The sequence below is a fragment of the Crotalus tigris genome, unplaced genomic scaffold (genome assembly GCF_016545835.1).
Source record: "Crotalus tigris isolate CLP2741 ecotype Arizona unplaced genomic scaffold, ASM1654583v1 scf7180000019328.220996217465:2438092, whole genome shotgun sequence".
Taxonomy (NCBI): domain Eukaryota; kingdom Metazoa; phylum Chordata; class Lepidosauria; order Squamata; family Viperidae; genus Crotalus; species Crotalus tigris.
The window spans coordinates 632,373-660,001 of NW_024097488.1; the positions used below are offsets into that span (position 1 = coordinate 632,373).

At 33.7% G+C, this 27,629-nt stretch overlaps 1 protein-coding gene across 3 annotated transcripts; it reads left to right on the forward strand.

Moving 5' to 3' along the window:
* Positions 1-26,645, forward strand: STN1 (STN1 subunit of CST complex). 3 transcript variants are annotated; one of them, XM_039361698.1, is made up of 10 exons: positions 1-143; positions 7,293-7,475; positions 9,001-9,096; positions 11,515-11,586; positions 12,216-12,386; positions 12,615-12,726; positions 13,867-14,035; positions 20,468-20,590; positions 21,816-21,888; positions 23,350-26,645. In XM_039361698.1, the coding sequence occupies exons 2-10, from the start codon at positions 7,343-7,345 to the stop codon at positions 23,505-23,507; spliced, it is 1,107 nt and encodes a 368-aa protein (XP_039217632.1). In that variant the 5' UTR covers positions 1-143; positions 7,293-7,342; the 3' UTR covers positions 23,508-26,645. The 3 variants fall into 3 exon arrangements, with proteins under 3 accessions (XP_039217632.1, XP_039217633.1, XP_039217634.1); XM_039361699.1 differs by lacking the exon at positions 9,001-9,096; XM_039361700.1 differs by lacking the exons at positions 9,001-9,096; positions 11,515-11,586.
* The last annotated feature ends 984 nt before the right edge of the window (positions 26,646-27,629 follow it).

A 27,629-nucleotide genomic window follows, 5' to 3' on the forward strand; every position in this document is an offset into this window, starting at 1 on the left:
TTACCACAGCAAAAGGCGGGACAGAAAAAAAAACAAAAACAAAAGATGAAATCTCTTCCGGTTTCTCTATGCTAGCTCGTCCTGTCCGAGACCGGGCCGCCTCCGTGAACAAGCCAATGAGAGCGCGCCGGTCCCTTTGGCGGGTAAGACAGGCCGTGTTTAGAATTGGGGTCAGAGGAGGGCTGGCTGGGGGGTGACTGGGAGTGGAAGCGCGAGGAGGTCCTGGTATGGTTTCCCCGCTACCGAAAGCCGTGTTTTTTTCGGTTTATTTAGGCGCTTCCTCTGTAACACGGCAGGACGAGAAAAGCAGAGCAAAACGTTTAAACTGGTGTGCTGGGCTGGGAATTTGAGACTTAATGATCACTTTCTTTAAACTGAGAATGCTTGAATGAATACAGTTAGTCGTGACAGTTTTGCCGGCAGATCTGCAGTTTAGCCCTCAGTACTCCCCTAGTAGAGCCACATAACGGGGGATAATGTTTCCTGTTATGAAAACGGGATTTAAAACATTAAAATCGGTTCGAGATGAAATACATTTTACCTTGCCAATGTTTACATGAAAAAGTGTGTCATATATACGTGTGAGTTATGGTAGTCATGAATAAAATCTTGTCTCGGATTGATGAAGCTGTGTATAAGAATTACATTAGCCTACAGGTAGTCCTCAACTTACAACAATTTATTTAGTGACCATTCAAAGTTACAACGGCACTAAAAACAATGAGTTATGATCGTTTTTCAGTTACAACCTTTGCCGTATCCCCATGATCATGTGATCAAAATTTAGATGCAGCTGGCAACTGGTTTATACTTATGACATTTGCAGTTTCCCAGGGTCATGTGATAATTTTTTGCAGCCTTCTGACAAGCAAAGTCAATAGGGAAACCAGATTCACTTAACAGGTTACTAACTTATCAACTGAAGTGATTCACTTAACAACTGTAGCAAGAAATGTAAAATGGAGTGAAACTCACTTAAATTCTCACTTAACAACATAAAGTTTGGGCTCAATTGTCGTTCATCAAGGACTACCTGTATATACTTTTTAAAGAGCAAAAGCTCTTTGTGCCTGGATGTTGATTCAAAAGCAAGTGCTGCTGATCTCAAAAGTGCTTTGCTTGAGTACATATAGTTTCAACCTTCATGAAACATTGTAACAATACTTTGGTTATTTAAAGGCTTACATTGAGCGAAAGGAATGTTCAAAGCTACTTATTCTAGAAGAACAATTATGGCTGCTGCTTCTATTCTTGGTCTAAAGCAAAAATGCTAGATTACTGTTATCACCTGTTTGCAAATGTCTATGAAGATTCTCAGTCATCCAGGTCATAGTTACCCCAAAGATGCTTTTTTCACAAGGCAACTGGACTTTGTTTTTTCTTTGAAGACGTTTGTTTCACTTCTCATCCAAGAAGCTTCTTCATGACACCTGTTTGGGACACCTGTTTGCAAATTCAGAGTAGTTTCATTGCCATTACTGATTTTGTTGTACATGTTATATAGCATCCCATTTTTCACGAATAAGGTTATTAAATCCATGTCTTATAATTGAAATTCTTTCATTTTTATTTGAGAACTGGAGATTTTTGTTCTGCTTTAGAGGTGTTTTTTTAAGCCTCTATTTCTGACTGCTACATTTCCCAGTTTATTCCTGAGCTTAGTTCTCTTATTAAATTCTGCTTACCCTTGGAGATGCCAGTTTCTCATGTCTTAATCTTGGAAAACATAGTTGTTCACAAGTTTCAGACTACTAAGGAGAATATTAAGTATTTGTCCATCTTTCTAAGTAGACTTTCTTTTATAACTTATTCTGATTTCAAAAGCATATTTTACTTTTAGCTTCAGTTTAAAGGGTATTAATCTTGTACAGTCCCTGTACATGCTCATTTAGCTATCAATAAAAGAAGCCTCAATTTTTCATCTGTTTGCTCGCTCTGACCTGGGAATCATTCTTCCTTCCTTCTTTTTTTTTTTTTATTGAAAATTTTTATTTTTTTAAAACATACAATCATTTATAAAAATACAATAAAATTTTAAAATAGAGAACCCCCCCCTTACCCTCCCTCCCACCCCCACCCCCCCTCCCTTCACTTCCCAGAGCAGAATACAGGGTTAAGAAAAAAAAAGAAAAAGAAAATTATAATAATTAAAAAAAAGAAAAAAAAGAGAAAGAAAAAAAAATATCATAATTAACCTTTAACTCCATAACTTATAAAACAATTCTCTATAATATTTGATATTCATTCATAAAATAAATAAAACTTTTTAATTCCATATTTTTTCTGAATATAATCTATCCACCTTCCCCATACAGTAATATATCTTTCTTGTGTATGATCCTTTAAATAAGCAGAAATTTTTGCCATTTCTGCAAAACTAGATACTTTAAATATCCATTCTTCTAAAGTAGGCAAAGAATCTTTCTTCCAATATAAACCTACTAATAACCTTGCTGCAGTTAATAAATTCAACATCAAAGTAGTTTCTTTTTCATTTAAGTCAACAAAAATACCAAGTAAAAATAGTTGAGGAGTAAACTTTATCTTCTTTCTAAAAATCTTTTGAATGTTCCACCAAATCATAATCCAAAAAGCCTTTACTTTTTTACAATTCCACCAAATATGAAAGTATGTCGCATCATTATTGCCACATCTCCAACATTTGGGCTGTATGTTGGAATACATACAAGATAATTTTTTAGGATCTAAATGCCATCTATAAAACATTTTATAAAAATTTTCTCTCAAATTTTGAGCTTGTGTAAATTTAACATTTCTTATCCAAATTATCTCCCATAAATCCAATGAGATCGGCTCCTGTATATTCTGAGCCCATTTAATCATACAATCTTTAACCAATTCTGTTTCCGAATCTAACTCTAATAAAACATTATATATTCTTTTTATATGAGCCGGACCTTGGTTTTTAATCTGAATAACCAATTGTCTATCTTCTAGTGTTATTCCCTCTTTCTTGTCTACAGTCCATCTATCCATTATTTGTAAATATTGAAACCATGACTGTAGAATATTTTGCTGCCTTAATACATCTAGGGATTTCAAATGCCAATTCGAACCAGAACAAATTAACAATTCTTTATATGAAATTTTATCAAAATTTGTCCCCTTAGAGGTTCCCTCAATTGCATGTCTGGGAATCCCCCAGATAGGTATTTTATAATTTAATCTATAATAATACTTCTTCCAAACACGAAGTAAGGCATTCCTCAAAATATGTGATTTAAAAGTCCGATCAACTTTCTTATTAAAAATTAAATATGCATGCCAACCATATATTAAATCCCAACCTTCCAAAAAAAGAATATCCATATTTGTTAAATTAAGCCAATCACTTAACCAAGTTAGGGCGGCTGCATCATAATATAATTTCAAATTGGGTGCCTTAAGTCCCCCTCTTTCTCGAGCATCCTGTAATATCTTAAATTTAACCCTTGGTTTCTTCCCGGCCCATATAAAATTATTGATACCCTTTTGCCATTCCTCCAAATTTGCCTCTTTTTTAAGAATAGGTATCATCTGAAACACTTCCTTCCTTCTTGATGGAAATTTTTTTTAAATGAAAATTGCCAATACTATAATAATGATATGGCATTACCAATGTTAATTTAAAAAATCTCAATAGTGTAGATAAATCTGCAGTTTTCTCTGAACAATTTAAGGAATCCAGCCAACTGAGCAATATAAAGTTGTAGAAGAAAGTTCATAAGAATAGATTGCTGGGAGGAAACAAACATCTTTGCTGACTTGCAAAAAGATGGGCAGTTTTTCATGTGAAGGCAGTAGAAAAAATAACTTTTTGAATAGAAACATTATTATGCAGTTTTGTTCTAAATACTGTTATGTATCATTTGCAGACAAAATAAATAATGTGAAATTGGGATAGTCCTGCTGCTTTGTTATGAACATAGTTTCTTTTTCATTCAGTTTGATCTGATGAATCTCATTTGTTCACTCATTTGGTAAAGTGATATTTTTTTTTTTACAAATTAAGTTAGTCCAGATATATTTAAAGCAGATCATATGCTACAGTAGCCTAATTTGAGTTCATGTTTGTGAATTCTGTAACAAATTCATTCAACTGCTGTAGAAATTAGATCCTTGTATTAATACTGAAACTTAAAAAACAGTGGGTTAAACAGCTATGCGGGGGAACCAATTTAAGATCTCGTTCTTAAAAAGGAGTAAGCTGATCCTGTTTGGCAATTAGTAATTTGGCAATTATGGAAGACGGTTTAAGTTAAAGCATACAATTTTTCTGTCTTTTTTCCCCCCTGCAGTGGTGTTTTATATGTCAGTGAGGTATCAGTCTTACAGATACTTAGTTAAATTAAGCTCCACTAAATACAATTGAACTCAAATCTCCAGAGGCTTGCTTAATAAGTGTATACAATGTTAATTTTTCTTGCATAGTAACAATAATTTTAATATTGTTTCTTTAGTAGAAATAATACATTGTTATCATTTTATGAAAATGGCAATTATAAGTAAAAATACTTTGAAAACCAGTGAAATTGATCTTTTAGTTCATAGAAAGTAAGCAGCTTATTACTAACTTGTCAGATAAAGCAATTAAATAGCCCTCCTAGAGATAAAATGTCAGCTGAGTTCTTAATTGTAGTTGTACTTCATGTGATAAGCTCTTTTTGCAGAGATTATTAGAAACACAAATCTTCCTAGTGTTTTGATGAGGAAAGAGAATGAAAACAGAATTTCAAATACTGTAGTCTTAAAGTAGATGAGGCAAACATAGTTAGACATCAGTATACAGTATCTGAAATGTTCTCTGATATTTACATTAAAATTTCTCTTAAAGAATAGTTGGCTGGATAAACAGTAGTCTTAAGTATTTTTTATTAATATATGTTTGTGCATGCATACTATTTGATCTAGACTCAGCAAAGCAAACATGTACAGTATTTCTGAGCTTTTTAATTGTACTGTCAACTAAATCTTCACATGATTTCTCAAGAGTTAATCCTGCTGACCTCCTATTAAGGGTATTTGGGACTGTACTCTTAGTAATGCAATCATATTAAGATTAAGGTGTGTATCAATTAGACACAATTGTGTTGCTATAATTTAAAATAGAATATATTCTATATTATACCATAAAGTCAAGGTTTTATTTTTGGTTTATATACTATATTTCTATATTGTTCAGTGTTGGTGAGCTTGAATGCTACCTCTGTAAGAAAGACAGAAAATGTTATACGTGAAATGTATTAATTATTAATTATAAAAACATGTGAGACAGCTTATTAAACCCCTTAGTCAGAATCAATATTATCATATTAATATTAATTATTGTTTTTCAGTACAGTAGGTAATATTACAGGCACATGTCAATGTATCTTAAAATGAGCTGTGAAGTATGATTGATCAGTGCTTTGAATTGAAAGACAAAAGCTTTTCAGACAGCATGGGGTGAGCATGCAGCACCTGTTTTCTGTTTCTTAAAGTCTGAATGTGTTTCCTCAGGAGGAGAAAAGGTAGCTGTACAGTCATGTGCAAATTGGACTGTATGGCCCTCATAATCCCAGTGCACTCTTTGCCTCCAGATACGAAGTACTGTGCAAATCTGTTCTGTGATAGGAACAGAAGGTAGCTTGTAGGAGTTACTATAGGAGCTTCTGTGCAACTTTACTTCACATAATATCTCTGATTTTTTAAATCTGATAGTGTTTCTTTTTTTCTGTTGCTGAAAAATAAAACAAGCATGAATGTCACTTCAAAGGGGTCAAAAGAAGATTGTGTAGCAAATACAGAACATGCTGAGGTTCAGCTAATTAAGAGAAAAAACTTCCAGAGAATGAAACTACAGGAGTCATCCTTTAATGATTGATGTTAATTGCTCTATTAATGTCACTGGAAGAGAGGAAGTGTACCTTGATCTAGCATGAAGGACAGGTCATATTGGCAAAGTATGTTTTGACCTATCTGCAGTTCTTATCTAAATTTTATATTATATTCCATCTTTTCATTTACACCCCCAATTTCATGATCCTTATTATTGCTGATATTAAACTTTCCATCCATAAGTGCAAAAGTATGAACTTGCATATTCATGTTTTCTCTATAGAGGCTGTATTAGGCATAGGAGAGTAGATAGGTAAGCTTGTGTGAAACCTCATATGGATGTATTGTTTTGATAATGCTTAATTAAAATATATTTTAATGGAGGCCTGCAGATATTTTCTACTTCTAAGCACCATTTTGGAACTGCTATTGAACATGGAAGCCAGCCATACTAAACCTATTGAACATGGAAGCCAGCCATACTAAACACACATGTGCTGAAACTGAATGGCTAGGCCAAGTGAAAGGTTTCAGCTAGAGGCATTGGAAAAAAGCAGCTTGTTTTGTTCTGCATTATATAAAGCCAGGGTTAGCTGTTGTTTGATAGCTCTCCCTGGTCCTATTTGCCTTTCTTAGCTATGTATGTATGCTTGACACTGTCTAACATAGTTTCCCTTTCAGAAATCATGCTAAGTCTTCTGGATCTTAATTGTGTGTGTTTATACTTCCTTAATAGGCCTTCCCATTAATTTTTTCAGAAGGTGAACCAACCACTATGGAGTTAATTATATCCACTTTAAAACTTGAATTCCAAGTTTTGTTTTTAAACATTCTTGCAAATGACTTCAGTAAAAGACTATTAATACTAGTAGATATTTTTAATATCATACAATACTTTTAAACTTTTATAATGATAAACCTCCAAAAAAAAGCTAAAGACAGTCAGAATATTAATTAATGGAAGAAGTAAAAATAGGTGCTCTCCCCCTATTGAAATAACGAAACAAGAGAAACCAAATGGGAACTGCCTAAATTCTCAAATAGCTGTCTTTTTATCTATATTCTAAAACAACAGAATTTTAGGAGCTGATGGATTTAATTTTGTTCCCTGTAATATGTGTAATTCCGAAAAGGTATCCTACTTATTAATACATGCCAGAATTTATAAGTTTGCGTAAACTGCTATAAGCCTTCAAGTGATGGTTGAGGGCCTATGTGGAGAAACATGTAGAAATTTTGCATTTGACTACTCCCAATTTAAAGTATGTCCTTTTTATTTTCCAGATTCCGTATCATAATAGTAAAGTTTTTACATAATTAGATATAATATTTTTGTAAGATAGCATTTTTTCAGTTTTTTTTGTTGATTGTAGTCTATTTCAGTTCACATCCTATGATATATTTATTTGTGCAGAGCACAATTAAAATTATGCTACATCTGAAGGTTTATATTACATATGCTTTGCTTCCATCAGACTTATTTCATAACAACTTTAATCTATTCTTGGAGCTAAATCTTTTTGGAATGTCTGCTGCAGCTACAGAATCAGAAGACGAGGTTCCATCACTTTTGTGGGGTTTGAATCCCATCTTTTCATGCTTTGCAAGACTATACATTAAAGACATATTAGAAATGAAAGAGTCTAAACAGGTTCCAGGTAAGTAGTGAAATTGCTATGAACTTGATAACAATAGTATAGCTTGTTTTACTAAAAATCAAGCAATATTATGTTTTGGTGGATATTCTTGACTACAAATTGTCTCTATTCTTTTAGCACTTCCATTAATGTGCTGAAATCTCTTCCTTTTCATTCCAACTTTGTATTACTTTCAGAGAATTCAAACTAGAATCTTTTCATTTGTTTGGAACATAATGAAGGAACAACTTGAATCTAATATAACTGTGGAAAAATAATTAGATGTATCTGTAGTTATTTAAAATAATTCATTGGTGCTTTCTGGTAATATTTTAAATTAACAGTTTTTAATCAATATAAAATATAAAAGTATATATTTGATTCTGTTCTATTCTTTGTGTTTCTAAATCTACTTTATCTATTTCTTGAACCTTATAAGAATTAATTATATAAAGTTGCTTTCTTCCATTGATTCTTTGATGTGAGTCTTTCCAAAGTATTGATTAATTGTGCAACATATGTGGTGTTATAATTTTTCTTGCACTAAAAACTCTGTGTCTTGATGTACATGTAGGTAAGGGCATGGCTTTTAATTAAATGAAGTCTTTGTTTTAATGCTGTCTGATTGCTATAACTATACAATCAATAGTATAGACCAGACATGTCAAACTTGTGATGTCATGTGATGTCACGCGATGCATCGGAGCTTTTTCCCCATTGCTGGCAATGAGGTGGGGTTTCCTCGTGATGCATCCAGCCCGCGGGCCATCAGTTTGACACCCATGGTATAGACTATGGTCTAGATTGTATAGTTACTATACAGCAAAGAAAAAACTACTGTATAACAGCTTTTTTGTGTTTTTGTATATAACCTTGAATATTTTAAACATTGGAAAAAATGTTAAATTAAACAAAAAAGGACTGGCCCAGTCTTTTTGCCAATAATATGCTTATTTGATTTCCTATTTTTCACCAGCCTAAAAATAATCATTGGATACTTTTCATGCAAACTTCCTGACCTTCCATCTCTTCACAAATGGAATAGTGAATCAGACTATGAAAATAAAATGTTTGTAATTATAGTACTATATAACTAAGGGTGTGGCATTTTCTAGTCATTAGTTGGGGTGGCAAGTTTGTCATCCAGATAAGAATGAATCTTTGTTTTTACATGGCAGAAAAGAAAGTTTGTAGAATATAAAACAGCTGCCATTTAAGTGAGTTCCATATTAATTTTACCAAAGTTTAATTGAATTTCATTGTCTTTAATTACAAAATAAATTTAAAACATTTGAATTAAATATAACATATTTGTTGTAGTCAAACTAATGCATCAAAATATTTTAAAACTGTACTTTGATCAATTGTTTTATATCACTGGTCATAATCTTTTGAATTTCTTGATCAGGATATGTGAAATTGTTATTAAAATTAACATTAGTTGATTAAGAATAAAATGTTAGTAGTTTTGGGGATTAAGACAACATTTTTTAAAGGACTAAATCTTGGACTATATATACACTTTTCATTTTTCGTTTTTTCTAAGGTATTTTCTTTTATAACAGACATCCAATAAGACAAGTGGATATTTTTGGTACAGTGGTATTAATAAAAGAAAAAGATTCCTTTTATATTTATGGAGGTAATTGATAATTCAAAATGTTTGTTTTAGTTTTATTTTCATTTTTAGAAAGATTAATATTCTGAATATTAATTTAGAATTCTATAGAATCAATATTTCTAGAGAAAGTTTTCTTTAATTATATGTAATATATATGTGTCAGTCCCTCTAGGGTAGGGGTGTCAAACTCGCAACGTCACGTGACGTGTCGTGACATATCACAACTTTTTTTCCATTGTCAGCAATGGGGTGGGCACGGTTTCGCCATGATGCAATAGGCCTGTGGGCCAGCACTTTGACACCCCTGCTCTAGGTAGACCAAACTGGAAATCACCTCTAAAGGAAAGTTAGAATTACTTATATTAAGATTGGTTAATATAGTTCTGTATCCCTTTCTCCTCCTCCTTATACTTCAATGAATTAGGGAAGTATTTGCCTGAATTGCTTCTGAATGTTATCTTGTTTATAACTTTAAAAAATGCTTCAAGCTCTTTTCCCAAGCAACATATACTGCATGTTTCCATCAAAGTTATCTTCTTGCACCATATTTAATGTCATTACAAAATCAAATATAGAGAAAAATATAAATTATAGTTTATAAATTATATAAACTATAGTTTGTATAATTATATAAATTATAGATCAAGTTTATATCATTCAAAATACTCCCTTCATTAACAGTGAAAGCCTATGCACATATACTCAGAAATAAGTTCCTTTGTGGCATGTATGATGATTGACATCTGGAATAACCTTTAGTTTGTTAATTCACATGTCCTTCAAAACTTCTCTCTGACATCTTTTTAGATTTTCCTCTCACAATGGATGACAAAAAAATAAAAAATGACCTGCCTATTAATATACTGATAATACTGCAACCTAATTGTTTTGGTAACCAAAGCCATTGATTTCAGATAGTTGCTAAGAGGCAGAAACTTTGATTGTATGAATCAAAAGGGAAACATCTTCCCGAGGCACTCCTCACATTAAATTTGGATATACTCAAATTCTTGGCATAAAGCAAGTGCTGCTGTTCAGCTTTGGAGTATGGGGTGGGAATGGAATAACTTTCTTCTAGTACTGCCTTCTGGGAATGTATAAGAAGGCATAATAACTATTGTATGCCTAAATTAAATGTTAAACTATACCACTTGCTTTATGCCAAGAATTTATGCATATCTAAATAATGTGAGGAATGCAAGTGTTATTCTTGCCTTGAATGTTTCTAGTAGTTCAGAAGCTCTGGGTATGAAAGAGAGAAACTGTGACTCTGTTATGTATAGTTTTCTCTTTCTGATCATCCTTTCTTCACTCTCATTGTAAATCTTCCATTTTTCATTTTGTAACCAGTTTTTTATTGCTGCCCAAACTGAAATAAGTAAAAATAAGTATTTTCTTGGGAATAGTTACCTGTTTCCGATCCTTGTTCTCTGTTTCTCCACATAGACTATTTTTAGTTCATTTCTCAGACTGTGTACCAATGTGCCCCTCCCTGTTCTCATAGCCACAATCAAGCTGAGTTATCCAAAATAAGTTGCAACTTCCGTTTCAGTTTAAAAATGAGGCTGTGCAGCTGGTGAGCTGAATAGCAAGTGTTGCATCAGCTGCCAAGCCTAAATGATTCATGAAACTCTCCTGTTTGTCATAGAAATTGCAAGAGAAAGAAATAGAAAGTTCTTTTTTATTTTTCTAATGAAAAATCTGAAATTTACCTTAACATAATTTATAATAATTTCATCATCAAAGAAAGAAGTTTCTTACAGAGTCTGTGGTTCATTACTGAATAACGCACAATTACTGGTAACTAGCCAAGTGCATAGGAAAGCGAGGAGGAACTAAATCATTGCCAGATTTTAACCATTCTCAGGAATCACAATACTTCTTACAGGGCTAACATAATGCACTTTAATAATTAACAGAACAGAAGGATAGGAATTGCAGAATTTTCAAAAACGGTTCCTTATAGACAGAAAGTAAAATAGAAATGATCAGAAATAGAAAGTCATGCATAATGGAAGCAGACTTTTAAACCACTACTAGAACGGTTAAGAATAACACTTTTCTCAGCTGTTCTTCAATATATACTCAGCTTATGAGGAGACTAGCATTAATGATATATATTAGTCTACAAACAGATACACTCATCTTACCTCAAATGCTTGTTAATCTGCTTTGATATCATTTTACAAATGCTTCTATCAATCCCAGATAAGGATTGCAAGAAGACAGAATCATTTATTATGAGTAGAAAGATAGTTTCTATATTAATTCCTTACAGTAGGAAATAGTAACTTTTAGAACTAAGAAAATTGGATGAGAAGAATCTGGTAGAGTTTTAAACCCCAATATCACTGGCTAAAACGAAAGGCTTTTGCCTTTAGGAGATCAAGGGGAAAAACATCTATCAAAATAATCTAAATTATCATTATTCTTTTCCAGTGGATGATAGCACTGGTGTAATAAGCTGCACCTGTTGGAAAAATGCTTTAGCAGAAAAGAAAAAATTGTCAGGTAATATTTGTGGCTGATGTTTTCATTTTTTAATTCAATATATGCTGCAGCCATGGCTGTTTTCAGATACTAACCTTTCCCTGTTTGGTCTTTTCATATCGTGCTTACTCATGAAAATTTTATTGTTGTAGTAGCCCTTGAGATATGGACTGTTGTAGCATTGTTTCCTCTCAGAATGGGGCATTTGCTTGGTTAAGGGTTATATGTTCTTCGATATATAAGTATAGTATAGGTATTATAGCACTTTATGTTATTGTTTTTATTATTGTTGTAATAATAGTATGTTTTAATCTGGTATTTGGAGGTCAGATATGTATACTACTCCCAGGTTGATAATGTTTGGGGTAGAACATAAGCTCAGTAATAAGTCTAAAAATACATGTCACAGAAAGAAAAAAGAAAAGAAAATTGAGAAATTTATAGCTTTATCTATTCCTGTTTTGTTTTGTTTTTTCATCATGATTCTGCTTTCCTAAACAGGAGAGTGGCAGGTTTTAAATGAGAAAAAATACATCTCTGTGGAAACATGACCTGAACAATTGTAGTACTTGAGAAAATGTCTTTAATTTTATTGTGAACATTGTTATTAATAACATAGCACTTTATGAAATGTATATATTTCTTTGCAGATTTGGAAACTCAGCCTAGTACTTTAAGTAATCTGAATCTGACTGACTTGATAAGAAATCTCCAAATAGCAATTCGAAAAAAAACAAGTCTGGAAATTGGTGATCTAATAAGAGTCCGTGGTTACATTCGAATTTACAGGCAACAACGGGAAATTAAGTCTTCCATGTATTGTGAGTAATTACCTTACAGCAGTATGCATTTTTATCTTTATTTTAAAGTTGCAAATTGTAATCTGAACATTTTTCAACAAAGATTGTTTTTCTCTGGTATGTACCGGTAGTTCCTCTTATATTGATAAATTTGTATTATTTTATATATGAAATGTAGTAAATAATCTTTTAGCACGATTAAGCACTATTAACAATTTCAACACCTTTACATTTCTCATATCTTTTCAGATAAAGTTGATGACCCTATGTATGAAACTCAAATTTCCAGAATGCTAGAAGTTCCCCGTTTATATAGGGATATTTATGATAAGATATTCCAGTTCCCGGAAGAAACACAGTGGTCAGTGAACACTATATATATTGATAACTCAGTTTTGATATGGTATTAATTTGTTAATTCATGGAAATGTGAATCCCAAGTTAGAGACAATGGAACAGGCTATTTTATAAGAAGCACTGTATGGAAACAGGAAGAATGATGAGGAATCAATAAATATAGGATGAAATAAGAAAGAGATATAGTTGATGAACCTAGAATAAATAAATTCTTAGATGAATTCAGCAAAATCATCTTAAATCTGTAATGTAAACTTTGGCAAATTAAAAGAAGTATTAAACTCTTGACTATCAGTGGGCTTTCAAGATGGCACCACATTGAGTAAAATAAATGGACATCTTTCCTAAATATGCCACTTATATTCTCATTTTCAAGTCCAATTCTTGTCAGATACTCCATGACAGATCAATCAAGATCTAGTTCTTTCCAAATATATTGTGCAACTCACATAATTCCCAATCATACAGGTCATGTTGGAGAAGCCAGAAAAAAGGTCAAAACAATACAGTAGCTGGCAGTAATCAAATGTTTCAGCCACATTTTAAGCAGAGATGTGCTTAGTGTGCGCTCTTATCATGTGTGCCAATAGCAAAACTGAGATTGGTAATTATCATGCCATCTAGTTCCAAAATTATATGCAGTCCTCATTTAGCCATTGCAATCCGTTCCAGTGAAATGGCACTAAGCAACACGGTTACTAAGCAAACCATACGATTGACAGCTACTATGAAGATCATTAAATGCTGTGATCTCTATTTAGATAACGTTGTCTTGTACAGCAACACCAATGTTAGTCTAATTCCAGAGTGCAATGTCAGGCACAGAAATTTGGTCCTAAGCATGTATATAGGTGAGAAAATGATTTTTTACTACCATTTATTTCTGCCATTGCATTTGTAAAAATCTGAGGTAGTCATTAAATAAGGATTGGCTATATATGTAATTTGACAAGTGTATTATGAATGCATTTTTAAATCAGTGCATGCATTTTTACCTGTGAAGAATGTATTATCGCTACAAGATGTTCAACAGTTCTGGAAAGCTTCCTCTAGTTTCATTATTAGTTTTAGACACTCTTTTATTTTGGTCTCTGTTCAAACTCTTTTCTCTGCATTTTTAATTTTATTTATTCTCTATTAATAGTAATCATGGTGCATCAGATGAACTGGGTTCTGTTATGAATCTGAGTAAAAAAATAAGGGATTTTCTATTGAAGAACAAAATTCAGAGCTTCTATAAGCAGGAATTAGAAACAGTTGAGGATTTGGTATCATTGGCCAAACAGGATGAACTTGGTACCACTGCTGAGCAAGTAAGTAAAGTTGACTTTCTAAGAAGTTTTTCTCTTCTTCTGAGAAGTTATGAGAATTAATTAATTAAGAATGAATTAAGTGTTAGGGCTAGACAATTGTTGCATATTTAAAAAAAATAAAATTCACATCTATTAATGGAGTGCCAGCCTAATAATTTGTATACTTCTTGTTTTAGACCCAAGTTACGACCATTAAACTATTTTAAAAAAATTAATACAAGATGTACCCAGTTTAAGAATGAGTTCCATTTCCAAAATCTGTCCTTAAATGGAATTTGTATATAAGCTGGGACAGTATCATTGTATACTACTGTTTAAGTCAGGGGTTCCCAACCTATGGGCCGCGGCCCAGGGTCTTGGCCAGTAGGCCACAGAAATGGCTGACCACAGTGTGCATGCATCGGTGCGCATTCCCCCCACTTACGCTAGCACCCACGGCCCTGTTAGCGCATGCTAGCATGGGGGCATGCGTGCCTCGTTTGTGCATGCACGAATGGGCATGTGTGTGTGCAGCGGGGGTGCGGCCCATTTGTGCATGCACAAACGGGCTGCTAGTGTAAGGGGATTTGTGCGTGGCCCATTTGTGAATGTGCGAATGGGCGCTAACTGCTGCGGGAGGGGGGTTGTGGTCGTTCCTGCATGTGCCAGTGGGTGTGGCCCCATTTGCGTGCGTGCACGCGCGCGCCCATGCAGTAATTTGGAAGCTGCTCTACCCTCTGGGCCATGAAACTGGAAAAGTTGTAGAACTCTGGTTTAAGTAGTATTGTGAAATGAATACATACATGAAGCATTATGTATTTAACTTGAATCACCGTGTGTTTAAATTTTGCTACAGTAGACTCCTTTCTTAACTGTGGCTCATCCTTAAACCCAGTGTTTTAATCTAGGCACTTCCTTTAATGAGATTTTAATAATCATCCAGGAGCTGGATGAAATAACTGATATTATGCATGGCTTTTAAATGTCTTTTGATAAAAACCTATTAAATATATAGACCAAACTACAATGCAACATTATTTGTTGGAATTCAACATTCAGCTTTAACTCACTGTTTATTATATTAGAGAGTATTTTGGAACTTTATGTTTTTTACAAGTAATGCCTTTTACAAGTTACAAGTTTTACAAGTTCCTGAACTTAAGGGCAGGTGAACTAAGGCCCAATTTCTTACAAAGATGGGACATTCATTGTAATATTCTATCAGAGCATTCTGACATCTGCCTCACATCTTATTTCTTCCTGGGCATTTCAACTTGTTTGGAAAGGATCTTAGGGGTGAGGGATTTAGGAGTCTCCAAGTCACTAACCTCTAATTGAAATCAGAATTGTTCATAAAGTAAATTCTTGTTTGAGAGTTTGACTGATTTTCAATAGCATAATGTTTCTGTTTTACATTGCACTTCTGGTTAAATAGGAATTTGCTTATAAAAAGTTCATAGTATGCAGAAAATACTTGTATCATTTGAAATTCTGGATAGAACAAACATTATTTAAAATTATTTTTTGGTAGTGTTATAGCAAAATATCAATGTGTTTAATTTAGATCTTACAATTTTCTTTCAAGAGAATTAAATTGTTTAGGCAAGTTTTTCTTTTCTTTAGACTATATTTTTTTAATGTCAACCCTCAAAAATGATCACTCAATTGAACTAACAATAAAACTGTATCTCTCATTTACAAAGGCTTCTGTGAACTCTTTCCTAGTGGTTGTTTTCTGACAACCATTTGTTTTTATAAAACAAATGTTTGTCATTGAAATGTAATTAAATGGATTTTAATTTAAACAAGAACTCTGCTGATCTTTTTTCACATTGATATAAAACAAAAGGAGCAAATAGTACAGAAGGATTCAGTTCAGTTTGTCAGCTGCTATTATAATAAATTCTGGTTGAATCTGAAAATTATCAGCTCAGTAAATTAAGCATTCCTAAATATTCAAGTTAGTCTAATTTAGTAATGTGCTCAAGCAAGTTAGGAGTTTGTTTATATATATTTCACAATCTTATAAACTCCCATTCCTCAGTCCCAACTGCTCATTGTTAAAATTGTGAATAATATCCTTTTCATTTTTTTTAGTATCCTATGTTACTTTTATCCAAGCACACCAATCAGAATCAATTTCCCTATAGAAGACAGTATTTTAGGAACATTCCTGTTACATAAGAGCATAATATAAGCAATGCTAGTTCATTTAGTACTTCTGATCTGTTTTTACAGTACCCAACCAACTGCACAAGGAAGCCCACATATCTCCCAGCAGATGCTTTCAAGAGGCAGTCACACTGCTATCAAAGCTTATAACCATTGATTTCCATGACTTTCTTGAACAGGTCCAACCCTTTTTTGGATGCAACCAAAATAGCTGCCATTTTCATATGGAATGTTTAGCTATCATGCATATTAATTCTTGGTTTCTCTCATTTCTCTTTTCTTCATTTTCACTAGATCTGTACTCTTTTGTAATATTTTCTTTTAATGCATATTGTATTTTGGCTTTGAGCTTCCTAGCTAAACTCAAATTATAGATTTATCTTCTAAAAGTATCATGATCAAACAATAAATGTATAAAGGAGCTTAGTCTGTTAACCTCTCATAATGTGTATTGAATTTCTAGAGCTTTCTGCTTCCATCTTCATTCAGAACTGCAAGTTCAGTTCCCGTGGAGACAGAATGTCTTCCTCACCTTTAATCTTGCATCCTCAGAATCAATGATTCTATTTTTACTCTTAGTTTTTGTATAAACTTCCAATATCTTGACTAAATTATCTTTTTTTAATTTTAAACACAACATAAAGAAACACTACAGCAGAATTAATTCTTGTCTTGTTATGTATTTATTTCTTGTACTCTATCAGCTGAGAAATAGCAAGAGCTCTTGCATAATCATATAATCTAACCTCAATTAATCCACTAACCATGACATGAGAAGGAACAGAAAGAAGGAACATATTTCCTCTGACAATTACCATATATTCCAATAGCATCCAACTTTAAAACAAAGGATTCATAAGCAATTATTTTTATCAAAGTATTATGGTTTATCAGCCTGTATTCAGGTAATTTACTCAAAGCTATTTATGTAATAATGCAACATACTAGTCATCACGAAACAGCATTTGATTACGTATTTTTGTCAATTTTCAATCTGTCTCCTGTCACTATATAATTGGAAAATTATGACTTTTTAATTAACTTTATTTAAAGAAAACTGCACAACATTCAGAAGACACTAATAAATGGGGAGAGTAAACTATGTCACTTTATCCCCATGGAAAGTTGACTGAATGAAAAATTTGGTCTGATAGCAATCTTCAAATATTTAATAGAACAAATATACATTGGAACTATAGATGAGGAAATTGATTAAATTACAGGAAGACAAGTTTTTGAATAGATTAAGGAAAACTTCCTTACTATGAGAACAGTTAGATTGTTTGAAATTGTTTAGGAAGGCTGCAGGATACTAAAATTTCTCTAACATGTTTAAAGAATTTGGTTACTGATAGGAAATTGAATGGATGATTTTCTTTATTCCTCAAATACATATCTCTCACTTCAGGTCTACCTCTGAGCACTCTTTTGTTTGGACAACAAATAGAAATTGTGCATATTGCAAACAACTTCAATATAGTCAGTTTTCATATATTTCAATCTTAATAATCAGGTTATCAAAAATGTAGTGTACAAATAATCATTAATTTATAACAGCAGTTGCAACCGGAATTTATTTTATTAAGTGATGCAGCTATAAATTGCAATCCCTGAAGTCCAAGTTGCTGTTATTAGCTGAATTCTCCAGTACAAGAGATGAAGAATCCATCAATGGGTTTTCTCTGTCTGCCTGCTCTTGAGACCAAGTTAGCCAAACTTGACACACCCCCTGTTGCTAGGAGACCCAGTCTTGACTTGGTCTCAAGCTCTTGAAGACGTGTCAGGTTTGGCTCTCAGAGTCTAATAGCAGGTTAGAGATCCATTTGTGAATTCTCCTTGCCCAATAATTTCCAGCATTTCAGGTCAGTATTTACAGCCTGGGAACTTCTCCCTCCTGTTCCCCTGCAGCACTGAGATCAGCGCTGCCTCAAATTGGCCGATTTGAGGCTTGAGGGGTAGGGTGGGGGTGGGAGCTGCAGCTTCCCCGTTCTCCTTCCCCAGGGCTCTGATAAACTGCAATCCCTGCAGTCCAAGTTGCTGTTATTAGCTGAATTTCATGGGCAGCTTAACAAAGTCATAACCAAAGTCAGTAAGGCAGCTAACATAAAGTTGTTAGTCTCAAGCCAGCAGGCAGGCAAGGGGCTATGGCTAGGCTGAAGAGGAACACGAGGGTCCATAGGAGTGTGAGCAGGCATGGTGAGGGTCTGGGAGGGTATGAGGGGTGTACAAAGATGTGGTACAAGTTGGGAAGGGTGCAGAAGAGGTATAGCACAGGCCAGGGAGGCTGCATGAGTGGTTGATGCAGCTCAAGCACAGATGGGCTGGAAGAGATTATGCAGGTTGGGGAGACTTACCCCAGCAACAGTGGAGAAGTTGGTAGGGAAGGTTGCAAATGGCAATCATGTGATCATGAGTCACTGCAATTAATCATAAACACGAACCAATTGCCAAGTACCCAGATCAAAATAATGTGATCATAAGGATGCTGTAGTAGTTGGAACTCCGAGGATCAATCATAAGCGTTATTTATTCAATGCTGTCACAACTTCAAATGGCTGCTGAACAAATGGTTGTAAGTCAAGGACTATCTATATGTTTATTGACCAACATTTGTTAGTACTTTAAAGAGAAATATATTTATTATGCCATAGATGTCTATAGAAATCATTGGGTTAATAAATTACTCACTGAGCTTGGCAAATCTTATGTATTTAAAAAAATTCTAATATGCACTAATATGTGTATCATAATGAAATGAAATGTATATAAAAAGAGTTTATCCACTTACGCTGGGTATGTGTGCCTTGGAGTTTCATGGCCTCATGAACACTTTTCATAAGAATGAACACCATTCTGGCCTAAATCTTGGCTCATAAAGGTTTTGAAAGAGCAAAAATTATTGATTGTAGACAATACTAAGATGATACAACTTGGCAGAGTAACATGAAGTTCAGTAGAGTGTAGTACAGTTTATAAATTATCTGTATGCTCTTGTAACAAAACACAGATAAGAACAGATTCCAGTATGATTATTGTTTTTGAGCTAAAAAAAGCATACAAGAATTATAGAAATATTTCAGTCTTCCTAATAACTAATCAAATATTATTTAGGACAGAGTATTTGGGCTTTTTGTTTAGATTACACATCCAGAGTACAGTAGAATTAATGTTTTCCTTTTTGAGTTTTCTAATCTATCTTCTGTATGTTTTCCATCTAATCACTTCCTGATACTTGTTTCCTATTCTTCCAGCCACTCCTTCTGTGGCTAAAACTTTAGTTAGATCAGGTAATACTATACAGCAGGGAAGAGTTTTAGCATGAGTATCTGTAGGAGGTCAGACTTACGTCAGGAACATTTCAGAGTCATAAACCCCATCCTTTTTTCTGTGTAATGCAATATTGCACACACCCCAAGCTGGCAGAGCTTACAATGTAGTGGAACAGCACAGCAGTTTCTGTGGATGAATACTAGACTTACAATTGGATGGTAGCATCTTAAAGTCCATGTCAGCCACGAAGATAAGAAACTGACCTTGAGCTATCCTAAGTTATCTTATGGAATGATTGTGATAAACAAAAGAGGAATATGTATGCTGCTCTGAGCTTCTATTTTTAATAAAATTAAATCAGAACAGAACATTTTAACCCTGCTATTCCACTGGCATATTATTACCAGACACTCCATGTCTTTCAGAGAATAAAAATAATGAAAACAAAGGAGGAGTGTGGCTTGGCTCAACATATTGCATTACTTCTTTAAGAGGGGAACATAAAGTTAAGAAAACCACAAAAGTCAGGTTTCCTAAGATGTTCCTCTGTTGTTTTTCCTAAGCTGCTACCAATTTCTTGTGTACTTTTTCTATCCCTCCAAAGTATTTCATGATTTACAACTCTGTCCAAGCTGACTCTTATGCCAGTTTATATAATGACTTTAATTACAGCCTGACGTCAGTTATATTATTTTCAGTTATTCCAAAGGGAATAATTAGGAAGCTCTTTTCTTTCCTCTGGTAAATCTTTTATTTCATTCATTTACTGTTTCTATTATATTAATAATTCATCAGCACTTCCTTAGGTAAATTGCTTAGGCAGCAAACTTTTCTAACTTCTGAAATACTGCTAGTTGCAGTCTATTTAATCATAAGGATAAAGAGTTTGCTATTTAAAGGTAAGGTCTTCTCACTCTAAGAAATGAAATAAATAGCCTAAACAAGCATATAACTTGTCTTTGTACCTTCTTATACCATTATGTTATCTGCTATTTACTGTTTTCCCATCAGACAGGTTCTAAAGCTGGTCCATGCTCCAGACTGATTAGAAAGTCATTCATGGAAGCAATAAAATTATTGCAGAAAGATGGTGTTCTTTTTCAAAAATCAAAGACTCCCGAGAATATGTATTATGTAAGTATTGAAGGCCGTATAGTTTTTCTTGCATCCTACTCTATTTACATTCAGTTATTATATGGAATATGCTGGTGGCAAGCTAATGCTACTGGCAAATGGATAGCACAGTTTGAAAATACCATTTTAGATTATCTGAAATGGGTAGAATGATTAGATAGATAGATAGAAGAACATTTAATTTCACATGTAACTTTGGGAGATGCAGATTGGGTACCTTCATTAAAAATGTGGAAGGAAAGAATTTTCTTTTTCAAACAGCAATTGGAGCTGAGTGCATATAGTATCAATAAGTAGAAAGCTTGGGCTGAATAGTACTGTTATATGCCAAGTTTATATCAGCCACATTTTAGCATAGCACTAGATAACATGTGCCCCTTGTGGCTTATCGGTTCAGAAATATTTCCTTACCTAAACAGAAAAACAAAATGAATATGGGTGGGTAAAAAATAAGTGAGACGGAGCGACTTTCAACTATCTATCAGCTTGCCCATTGAGTTTCCTTGTGGGAAAATGACAGCTAGCATTGAAACCTTCCTTCCTTCTTTCCTCCCTCCCTCCCTCCCCTTTTTTCTTTCTGTTCCCTTCCCTTCTCTTTCCAGAAGGCCAATAAGTGGCTATTACCAGCTGGGGGAGGGAACAAGGGAATGCAGTATGAGCGGTATGAACATAGGTAGTGGCACTCCTGTGAATTTGTGGGAAGCTGTCAGGGAACATTGAAAATGTGAATCATCTGGCTGTAGTTGATTGGGTCAGCGTAGCAGTGAAGCAGCAGCCCTGCAATGGTGAAGTAACCACAAATTCCCCAAATTTCTTTTCTTTGGGAGTCATGGGTCCCAGTATTCTGTAAGTTAGGCATTTTGAAAAAAAAAATTGCCCTTTGATGCATAGTTTTGCCCAATTAAGAGTTAAAGGCACAATAATTTTAGTAGTAAATAGATGATATAAGAATCTCATGATCGTAGTTTGTAAATGGTGATTTAAATTTGAATCTGTTGTTTCTGATGAATCAAGTCTGACTTATTCAGTGGCTTAGCACAATGTATGAAGCTGGCTATAACGTCTGAACAGGGGCTAATTTTAAATGGGAGATCTGAAAGATGAAATATCACTGCATGAGGATTGCATGAAATTTTCCTTCCCACTATTATATTCTTTTGAGATGAGAATGTAGCAGTCTCGAATTGTAAACCTTTTTATTTAGCAATTTATCCTTATATTTTAGGTTACTGAACAGGATACAGAATTGCACAAAGTAACTCTTGAAGTTATCAGAGCTGATTGCAAGAGACCAAAATGTAAGTAGGCTCACTATCTTAATTGCAAACAGAAGTATATTTCCTGTTATTTCTTATTTGTATAATTCACACCATATAAAAAGTGGAATTATCTGCAAACGCTTGTAGGGAGTTCTTTTACATATTTTCTTATAATTTTAGATACTTTTTGGTTTCTGTATTAAAATATTTGTCTGAGATCAATTGCTCAAACTCATTTCTTTTTACTGTCTCTTTTACTCTTCCCAGCTGATTCTTATCATTCTGTATTGATCCAAATTGCATTTCTAGGAGTTTAAGTGAGGCATCTTTAAAGAACAGAAGCACAATATTGAAAAATCTTTCTTTGTTATGTATTTGGCAGTCTGAAACGTTAAATTTTGAGCTCATTTAAGGAACCCCTGATGCCTTAATACAGGGGTTCCCAACCTGTGGGCCATGGCCCACTACTAGGCCGCTCGCGTTAGCACCACTGCTATGAAAACGGGGCAGCGCATGGTAAAAATGGGGTGATGCTAGTGCCTCTGCAGCACAAACAGGGCAGTGCTAGTGAATGTCAGGCGGGCGCTAGCACTGCTCCATTTGCATCATGTGTGCTCATGGTGCTGTGTGTGCGTGCGCACGTGTATGCATAAAATGGTTCCCCATCCCTTTCCCTCCAGTCCGCCAGCCGAGAAAAGTTGGAGACCTCTGTCTTAATAGATCAAGGTACAAAAGAAACATACTAAAGGACAAAATTAGGAATATGTGAGAATTGCATTTTCTTTTAGGACAGGGGAGAAGAATCAAAACAAGATGGGATAAGAGTGACCTTGCATATTGTGTTTCCTCATCAGTGACTCATAGATACTGCTCAATAGATACCTCTACCAGTCACAATGGAATGCTTATCCTATGACATTTATTATATTTGCTGAAGAAACATTCAAATTTTTGCAATGTTACTTATGTTGCTTTAAAAAAAATACAAAAAGAATAAGTCGGTGTATCTTAAGCCACAAGAATATCGGATTACTTCTTTTCCCTGAACAAAAGTTATAGAAGTTCTTACACCAGGATGCAAATATTTCCCACCCACCTAAAAGCTAAAAAATATTGCCAATTATGTGATGAATGAGCACTAATTTGGATTTTTTTTCAAACAACATCTTCCTCTTCCTATCGCCATTCAATTTTTCCTCTTATTAGAAAGAAAATATCCTAAGTGGAAATCAATTACTCCTGATTATTCACTCCTTTGTTTAAAACATAGACTTTCATGTCTGAAAATAATGAATACAAAAACCAGGACATGATGTTCTTAAGCTACTCATTTATTCTTCACCGTTAGTATTAAAAAGGAAGAATGAAAGTGCCAGACCTCCTAACTGAATGATGAGTTCTGAAATTGCACCAGGAAGACTATGTAAGAATTCTATTATTTAAGAAAGAGAAGGACAACAGTCCACCATTTATAATCCCATGCTTACTTTCTATTTGCAGATGCTGAAAAAGGGTGCCACCTTCGTCACATACTCTGCTGTATTCAGCAAAATTATAATCCTTATATCACTGAAGCGGTTGTCCGTTGTCTCCTTAATTGGTTGGAGATCAACAGTGATGTTGTCACTACCATGGAAGAATACTATACAGTATTTTAATCTAAGGAAATACAATGGATGCTTGGAGTCAAACATTATCCAGTGATCTATAGCATCAAAGATTTTACTATGTACCTGCTGAGCTATTTTTCTTATTTAGAAGGTAATGCAGAATACAAATCATTTTATTTTGTGCTATTCCTGGTAGATATCATTGTCTGAAACATTTCTACTTTTTCTAAGAGGAAAAGGTGCTAAACAGTGATATAAAATTATGTTGCAAGTGCCCCCTTGTGGTTGGATAGAATTAAAAAGAACAAACTTTGGTTTTGGACCACATAGTAAAAGGAAAAAAAAAAAAGTATGTATAGGGAAGAGCAGTTTGATTTGTTTAACTTTCTGCCAGAGACCGACAACACAAAAATAAAATTCCAAAAATGACAATATAAAAAAGTAAAAATGATAAGTCAGACAAAATAAAAAAAAATAGGTAGAGGAAAAAGCTTGGCACACAGCCAAGATACTTATTGAATAATTTGTGGAATATAATGGTTCACTATTCCTCATTTAGCAATAAGTAGTCTGGACACTGAAGGATATCAGATTCCTTGTTTTAGTTCGGTGTTGTATTGGCTCCCTCAAAACCTATTAAAATTAAGTATTCAATTGAGAAGCTGTACTGTTTAAAATCTAGGGTCCTTTTTTCCATACAAGTTGAAAAACATCTAGCAGAATCAAAATGGTGAAAGAACTATCAATTTATTCCAAAATCTAAGGTGACAGCTTCCTATGAACTCCTATAGAAATACTCCAGATTCCAATTACAAGAAAGAATTGGGCACATTCTGAGGGATTTAGAAAGGATTTTAAAAATGTTGATTGGATTTCTTTATTAGTTCTTATGTATTTGAAGAGGCAAATTTAAGGATATTAATGTCAATAGGCATATGGTTAATGCATCTGCTGTCTGTACAGTTCAAAACTGCATAAATAGTTTGGGCCCGATTAGAATCAGATTTCTATTGTTTCTACCATATCATAGAGAATGAAAAAAAAAGGATTCCTAAAAGAAATAGAGTCAATCGTGGTATTATTTTATTTGCAACAATGAGTTCAGCTAGCTAAATGTTTGGTTGAAACCCCTACTTTTATCTCAAGAGAGTTGACCCATTACATTGGTTCATACCAGCAGTTGATGGACCCAGATAGGTTTCAGAGGGACTGTAGGATATTCCTACTGGTCTGCTGCTTGGTCCATCTGAAGTCTCGGTTGCCACTTGGAATAAGAGGGTGGTTGAGGCATTGGATCAGATTGCACCTATGTGGTCTCTTCTCCTCTTGTGGATCCCATCAGTCCCCTTAGTTCACAGAAGAGTTAAGGGAATTGAAATGAAAGAAGAGACATCTAGACTAGTGTTGCTGGAGTTCAACAGGGGACAAACTCAACCAAATCACTCTTAAGGCCTGCCTTGTGACAATATGGATAGTAAAGCATCAATACTCCTCTACCCAGCCACCGTCTGCAAATAGCTATTCAGGTAGCAAGTTAAATACTATATCTTTTTATCTAGTATTTTTTTGTGAAAAAAAAAACCTTTTAAAGAATACTCAAGATATAACACATTCCTTAATATGACCAATCTTCCTTTAAAACATTGTTAAAGCATCCTGTAATACCAGTACTGTTCTCTTTTGTATCCCATATTCCAGAATGCTGTTGGGATAACCAACAAGCTGCCTTATTTAACACTTACATCCTTTCATCAGGTTTTTAGCAGGTAAAAGCTGTGTTCCAAGTGTTTCTAACAGTTGAGAATAATTTGTGTTAACTACACATCTGATTTTGGCACCAAAAGCCCTTTGTATGTCTTCTAGAAGCCACTGGACATCTAGAATGTATGATTATCAAGTCCATAAGTCCACAATGAAAAAAACTCTCCAAGTCTGTTGTCAGATTGTATGGAAGACATATTTCCTAAATAAAGATTCAGATCTTTTTCTTTAAAATATTTAAAATTTTAATATTTAAAACTTTTAAAATACCAAGTATTTCCTTATTTAGTATCTACTGCAGCATCTAATAATCAGGAAGTTTAGTTTCCCTTTCTTTTTGTAATACAGTATGGGGTTGTTCATAAAAACAATTTAGACAGGGTAAAACATTTCTGCTATTCTGAAACTAAAGCTGTGGCCTCATTTTATTATCTTGTAACCCTGATGACAAAAGCACAATATCATGCACTTTTATTCTTCCATAGACATTGGTTTCTCATGGAATTTAATGGTAATCCGTTTTATGAGTTGGTAATTATCTTAACAGAAGCAAAAGTAACCTAACTTGCAAATCTATATATTACCACAGTGTGGTGCTGTTGAAACAAACTTGGAAAACATTTAATACAGGAGTTTCTTTATATATTTAAATGTTTAACTATTTAAATACATATTTAAATTTAAGGTGATTTGCCATGTTCAAAATGAGAGCTATATGTACTTCCTGACTGAGATAGATAAGCATCTTGAAACTTTAATTACTATATTTAAAAAATCTGGCTAGTATTTTTTTAATTTCCTTTTCCAAAAGCACACTGAGAAGAGTTTTAATATTGTATTTAGGATATATCTTTCTACTAAACTGCATTTTCAATAGTGATTTTTTCCAATCTGGTTTTTGAATTTTATTTCATATGTGTAGATATAGTGGATATAAAAAGTCTACAACCTCTGTTAAATGCCAGATTTTTCACATCTAAAAAAAAATCTGATCAAGATTAATCACTTCAAAATTATTTCCACCTTCACTATAACATATAAGATGTACAATCCAGTTTATAAAAAGATATTAGTCTTCTTAGAGAGGTAGTATGATCCCTTGTATTGTACTTTTTAAATTTTACATACTGTATCCTTTTCTTTTTTAACAAAAATTATTTGTATTTATTATTTTCATTTATTTATTAAATTTGTTTGCCACCTATATCACCATGAAGTGATTTATCATATTTTCACAAAATACTGTGGAGACCTGTCTGTTATTATTTTCCATTATTTCCTGATTAAATTCTCAGTTTTCAAAATTTGTCATTTGCAATAGAGTTGAGTTAAATCAATATATTCTTCCCTATGGATACTGTCATATACAACATATCATTTTTTCTTCACAATAAAATAAAACATTAAAACAATTTTGCAAATTTCTTCAGAACCTAGAATTTAATTCATTTTATTTTAATTTGATATAAAGTAAATACCTGGCTAGTCTTTTGCTTAAATTTTGAATACTAGATCCCTTTCCCCATCTATATTTCACTCTTCTAAAAAACCCAATCACTGTGACAGATTGGGAATGTAGGGGATAGCCTAACATTAATTTTTGATTCTATTAAAAGCTAAATAAAAATGTTTTGTTGGGTTTACTTCCTGTTTGTTGAAATAAGATGGTAACGGTTTTTTTTTAAAGTAGCCATGGTATAAGAATTAGGACCAAAAAATACAATGCCTCTGTTCATACAACACACTAAGCCATACACTGCTATTAATAAACGGCAGTTTGCTGTGTTTATACAATATGATTGATTCTTACAGCCAAAGAATCAAACCAATTTCTGGCTTAAACTGACACATACAACATATCAAGTGGGTTGTTTAGTTTTGATTTTGTTATTGTGGATTGTACATATATTTACCTTTAACTTTTGTTGCTTATTTCTGGACATCATAAAATGTTGTAGCAATCCCCCATCACATGACTCCATTTCAGGTGCTTGGCGACTAGCTCACATGTATGACTGGTTGCAGCATCTTGCAGTCATATGACTATAATTTGCAATGCTTTTTTCCAGCAAAAAAGGCCATTTGGGAGAATGGATTTAGATTTACAACTGTGGGATTTGGACTTATGACTGTATAATTCATTTAATAGTAAATAGTAAAATGAGATCAGGTCACATGAGTACCCTGACTTATGACTGTCATGAATTATGAATGAAAATCCTATCCCAATTGCACTTGTTAAGTCAAGGACTACCTGTATTAAGTTATTTTTGCTGTGGTGTCTTACAATATGTTTCTTTATGTCACCACTCTGCCTTAAGAGATGCTCAAATGAGTTGTGAGATAGACAGACAAAATAGCTAGAGACATCCCAACAGAGTGTTGAAGGTTGATCTTCCCCATCCCTGT

Coding starts and splice junctions, on each gene's coding strand:
- STN1 (XM_039361698.1), top strand. CDS start 7,343: ATGTCTGCTGCAGCTACAGAATCAGAAGACGAGGTTCCATCACTTTTG. Junction 11,587..12,215: donor AGAAAAGAAAAAATTGTCAG/GTAATATTTGTG, acceptor ATTTCTTTGCAG/ATTTGGAAACTCAGCCTAGT. Junction 14,036..20,467: donor TTGGTACCACTGCTGAGCAA/GTAAGTAAAGTT, acceptor TTTTCCCATCAG/ACAGGTTCTAAAGCTGGTCC.